A 6,000-nucleotide genomic window follows, 5' to 3' on the forward strand; every position below is an offset into this window, starting at 1 on the left:
TAATAGTTATTTAATTCATAATTAATATGATACATAATAATTGACATATTAGAAACTAGAACATTTGTATTTAATGTCAACATTTTTAACATAGTTTATCAAGATATATAGAGAAAAAAGCATGAATAGACGAATTAAAAAATATACAGACTACTATAGAATCTCATTGTGAAAATAATTAATTAGCTCCATGCAATTAAAAGACCATTCCATTATCATATATTATAAATTATGATTTTATTGTTATATGATTATTATTATAATTGAACACATTTCCAAATCATCCAAAATTATATTTTATATATTGTTGCAATTGTTATAAGCGCTATGAAGTTATTATATAATGTTTACTTCCTTTGTAATTTGTAAATATTTATTTAAAATTCACATATAGTAGCTAAAATTTGATCTGATAAATGCAAATGTGTTTTACAATTGTGTCGTAGAGGTTGTAATTTGGCCATTTTATGTATTATTTTGTATATTATGTTAATAATTGATATAAAGTAAAACTTCTAATTATCATTGAAGTATCTTTTACTTATTATAATATAGTTTATCAACATATTTATACAATATAGCAACATACTATTTTATATACAGAGTGTCCCCGAATTGCCAGATCAACTTTTGTGGGTAGATAGAGCATGTTAAACTGAAAACAAAAATCTTATATCATTTTACTAAATTTGCAATAATTAATGAGATATAAATTAATAAAGATCGGCCAATCCGTATCAGTATAGACGCGCGGCAAGATATAAACGCAGCGCGCACTATACGTATCTCTTTCAGTACCCCCTTTGTACGTCCTTTGTAGAGCGCTCCGCCTACTGTCTCGTCGTGCGCCTAGTATCAAGTAACGAATAGGAGGCTTCTTCGCGCCGCGCGCTTATCCTGGCACGGATTGGTCGATTTTTATTAATTTATATTTCATTAATTATTGCGAATTTAGCAAAATGATATAAGACTTGTTTTCAGTTTAACACGCTCTATCTACTCACAAGAATTAATCTGGCAATTCGGGGACACCCTGTAGATACAGGGTAAGGAAAAAGTATGGAACGCTGAAAAATTTATATTTCATTAATTATTGCGAATTTAGCAAAATGATATAAGACTTGTTTTCAGTTTAACACGCTCTATCTACTCACAAGAATTAATCTGGCAATTCGGGGACACCCTGTAGATACAGGGTAAGGAAAAAGTATGGAACGCTGAAAAATCTAAAAAAATATAAGTTTTACAGAAAAAAAATCTAAGACAAGATCTATTCAATTTTTTTCATTTATTTAATATTTTTTATTAAAAAGTACCATGACAAACTTTAAAATATCTCAGCAAATTCTTAACCAAAAGAAGTTTATTATAGTATTTTGGAAAGCTCTCGAGGTAAGCTACAAGAATATGTAATTAAAAATAGTGTTCCATTTAAGAAATTGAAGGTGACCTTCACGTGACTTTCAAGTGACTATTCGAGGTCAAATCAATGACACTATCTCATGTCCCTCTTGAAACCATACAATTTTTGTCTAAAACATTTTTCTATAAAATTTATTTTTTTCAGAGTTTCCATACTTTTTCCTCATCCTGTGTATACATATACTGTTATTTCTTATAAATAGTAAGGCTATAATATTACAAGAAATAAGTAACTCATGCCTTGTAGATAAACTTTTATTAAAATATCAATTCTAATAAAAATATAATCTATATAACAGAAATATATTCTACTCATAGTGTAATAATGTATATGTATGTATATCAGATTTATTATCTGGTAACTCCTATGAAGTTAAACACAACATATAAACGTGCATATCTGAAATATGATGTGATATATATGATCTCCATATACGATCTCTTCTTTGATTCAATCTTCTGATTACATTATATTTTTTAAAATTAATTTAAATATATCAATTAATATAGTAAAACGATTATTAATTATTAGAATATCATATACGATCAAAAAATTAGATCAATCAAATGAACAAATTATGTTATTAAAAAATATAAAGTAATAATAATGTTATTGCACATTATGATCATAATAATTGCGACTCATTACAATTATTGCTGCATGTATATCTTCACTTTGTTCTTAACTATTCTATTTTATGTTTTGCGCGGCAGTGACATATGTTAATAAGAGCCATTCGAAATTTGAATACATAGATATATATATTTCATGGAGGAACTTCTCATAATTAACGTTTTGGCACTGTACTGTGTATTCCAGTCTCTTGAATCTTATAGGATGTTTACTACTTTTGGATCTAATCGCTTTTATATTGCTATTTTTATATTTATCTTTCGTTTGACTGCCGCAATTCTTCTAGCTATAATATAAATGATATATATAAATATATAAATAAAATATATAAATTATGTGTGTGTAATATATAAATATAATATATAAAATATATAAATGATATACATAAATAATGTACGAAATCACATTTTATATATATTTCAATTTTATATAAAAAAATATATATAATATTTATATGATATTATATAATATATTAAATATTATATTTTATTATATATATTATGTAATATTTTATATATTTCAATTTTATATCGTACTTAAACTATTTACCTCTTTTTCATCATCAACTTCATCTTCATCATCTGAACCGTGTACAGAAGCAGCCGGTGTCGTGTGCCGTGAAGATAATGGAGATGGTGGTTCGCTAATTGGTCTGGGATAATTGAATCGACCAACTCCACCTTCTGCATATTCGGACGCCAATTCTGGATATACCGTGGTCAACGCTTTTATTCTCGCTTGACGATAATACTGGAAAGTATATAAAAGAGACCAATGTAAGATAAATAATTAAAAATGAATGTGTGAGAGTCTGCATATTCGTATATCTTACAATGCCAAGATTTCGCCAATCGAGGAGATCGCTAAGACGTTCTGTACGGTTTCTTTGAATAATACGTTGACGGCGACTAAGTCGCGCAAAATCAAACATATACTGAGCAAGCTGCTGAACGCTCCCTTCCAAACTAATATAACGTCTATCAACAATGTAAATACCATAACTCATTGGATCTGCTATATGTTCCTGCATAAAGCATCCAAATCCTGATAAATTAGTGGTCATGCTAGGAATACCCATAACCGTGCATTCAGCCGGTGTATATCCCCATGGTTCATAATATGAAGGAAAAACGCCCAAATGGCATCCTCTGACAAATTCTTCATAATCGAGACCAAATAGCGGATTTGTTGAAGACAAAAATTCTGGATGAAATACCATCTGTAAATTATATATTATATATATATATATATATATATATATATATATATATATATATATATATATATATTATTTATAAAAAAACATCAGTCAAACACATATTAATCTCACATAGGTGTTTTTCCAAATCTCATACGAAAGTATAAAATATATACAAAGTATTTTTTTTCTTTTAGAAACAAAACCGACAAACTTTGCCAGCGTATTCGAGAGATTATTAAAAAATATTCAAGTATTATAGATCGATTCAATTTCGTTATCAAGATGTGGACTGAAATAACGATTATTTATTTTAAATACAGAATAATGAAATAAAATTTTTATTACAATTGAAAAATGAGCATTCTCCATCATTGCATTGTTTATGATTATAGCATATAATTTATAACATATTTTTATTTTTTTTTGTTTTTATAATTTTTATTTAAAATTGATTACATATTAAAAAGTAGTACAAGTGAATTATAAAGTTTAATTTGAATATAAAATTAAACTTTATTTTATCAAACTTCCTATATCTCTATAGTAAGGTTGATGAGATTCATAATGTTATATGAATTTTTTAAGAATAATCTCTGGAATATATTGGCAAAGTTTGATGATTTCGCTTCAGAATTCCCATATTACCTTAACGCGATCATGGACAGTATTGAAGAGATTACATCTTCTAACAGCATTTAATACTGGATCATTCCAATCATCAATAACATTATGTGTTGTAATAGGTGGCAGTCCATTTCTTTGAAGAGCATACAGGCATCTACAAATTAAAATAGGAGATCAATAGATTAAGACTCATTAGAAAATGTTATTTTAATAATTAACAAACCGTTTTATTTTAATAGTATCCTCTTTTTGCAACAAGTCTTGAGCTTCAGGCATACGACCAGAGAGACATAATTCATACATCCGTTTACCTATTTTCTGCTGTATATCATTGATAGTGTCGCGTAAAGATTTAGTTACCTGATGATGATAATTTAAGGAGATATTAACAAATTAACAGACTATCAATTATTACTATTATAAAAAAATATTAATATTAACTTACAGCATGACCACGAAGAGATTCCACATTAAAGTTATTGGTTTTTGCAGGAAAAATAAGGAAAGCAACTACTGTTAAATCAGGTCTGGACGTTTTTAAATAATGATTTAATCTGGCTAGAGCTTCTATGAAAATATCAGCGCCTTTGTTTCCGAATTCATATCGGCCAGCGATAAAAAAATACAACGTTTTGTCTAAATCAAAATCATAATGCCTGCAAAAATATGCATAAATTAATTCAAATATAGTACGAAAGTAATATATCTTAGAAATTATTACATGTATAATACAAACCCATAAAAATGACCTCGCACAAATTCATGTATTTTTTCTTTACTAATAGCATGTAAATTCTGAAATTCATGTAATGCTGCAAATTTCTTTACATTCAATCCATTTGGCGTGATAATATCAGGTTTTCGTTTGAGCAAGTGTTCGGCTTCAAAACCAGTGATATCCGAAACAGTTGTAAATACATGCGCTAGATGTGAAGCTGCGCGTTCCATGCAATATCTATGATATATTTGACGCTTTCCTGCTTCTTCATCAACGCTGAACTATAAAAAGCATATTACAATATATTATCTGTATATATATATGTGTGTGTAGAGAGAGAGAGAGAGAGAGAGAGAGAGAGAGAGAGAGAGAGAGAGAGAGAGAGAGAGAGAGAGAGAGAGAGAGGGAGAGAGAGGGAGAGAGAGAGAGAGAGAGGGAGAGAGAGGGAGAGAGAGAGAGAGGGAGGGAGAGAGAGAGAGAGGGAGAGAGAGAGAGGGGGAGAGAGAGAGGGAGAGAGAGAGAGAGAGAGGGGGAGGGAGGGAGGGAGGGAGGGAGGGAGGGAGAGAGAGAGGGAGGGAGGGAGGGAGGGAGGGAGGGAGAGAGAGAGAGGGGGGAGGGAGGAAGGAAGAAAGGGAGGGAGGGAGGGAGGGAGGGAGGGAGGACATTTTAATCTATCCATTGTAATATCTCAAAATCCACAAGTTTTAGACAAAAATGTTTCAGACAAAAATTGTATGGTTTCGAGGGAGCCATAAGAGGGTACCATTGGTTTGACCTTAGATAGTCGTTTGAAGGTAAAGGTCATCTTTAATTTCTTAAATAGAACCTACCATTTTTAAAAACATATCCTTGCTGTAATAAAATGTTTTTTCATTAAACACTTCTCGAGTTATAAGGCTTCAAAGTTGCAATATTTTGACATAAAATACAAGATATCTCGTAAAATATTCATTTTTCGATTATCTTACCCTAATACTTTTATACACAGAATAATGAGACGAATCAATTGGTGTTAAGAGAACACATAGTTATCTTTAAGAAAAAATCTGAATTTGCAACTAGCAGTTACACATTTTTACTTTAACATAATTATGTGTTTTAATTACGCCAATTGATTTATCTCATTATTCTGTGCATAAAAGTATTAGGGTAAGATAATCGAAAAATGAATATTTTACGAGATATCTTGTATTTTATGTCGAAATATTGCAACTTTGAAGCTCTATAACTCGAAAAGTATTTCACAATAAAACATTTGATTATAGTGTTTTGGAAAGCTCTCGAGATAAGCAAAAATATATAGGGTGTTCCATTTAAGAAATTCTAAATGATCTTCACGTGATCTTCGTGTGACTCTTCAAGGTCAAACTAATGGCACCATCTTATGTCCCCTTAGAAACC

At 29.8% G+C, this 6,000-nt stretch overlaps 1 protein-coding gene across 3 annotated transcripts in view; it reads right to left on the reverse strand.

Moving 5' to 3' along the window:
* Nucleotides 1–1,663: 1,663 nt before the first annotated feature.
* The window catches only part of Glys (glycogen [starch] synthase), a 10,734-nt gene continuing 6,397 nt past the window's right edge, over nt 1,664–6,000 (reverse strand). For all 3 annotated transcript variants that reach the window (XM_072901940.1, XM_072901941.1, XM_072901939.1), the window contains exons 6-12: nt 4,618–4,880; nt 4,327–4,537; nt 4,105–4,241; nt 3,903–4,035; nt 2,889–3,275; nt 2,606–2,806; nt 1,664–2,342 (exon numbers count right to left, since the gene is read on the reverse strand). In XM_072901940.1, the coding sequence (XP_072758041.1) occupies nt 2,310–2,342; nt 2,606–2,806; nt 2,889–3,275; nt 3,903–4,035; nt 4,105–4,241; nt 4,327–4,537; nt 4,618–4,880 (1,365 nt within the window). In that variant the 3' untranslated portion in view covers nt 1,664–2,309. The remainder of the gene's footprint in view (nt 2,343–2,605; nt 2,807–2,888; nt 3,276–3,902; nt 4,036–4,104; nt 4,242–4,326; nt 4,538–4,617; nt 4,881–6,000) is intronic.

This window comes from Anoplolepis gracilipes, chromosome 11 (assembly GCF_047496725.1).
Source record: "Anoplolepis gracilipes chromosome 11, ASM4749672v1, whole genome shotgun sequence".
Lineage (NCBI taxonomy): Eukaryota > Metazoa > Arthropoda > Insecta > Hymenoptera > Formicidae > Anoplolepis > Anoplolepis gracilipes.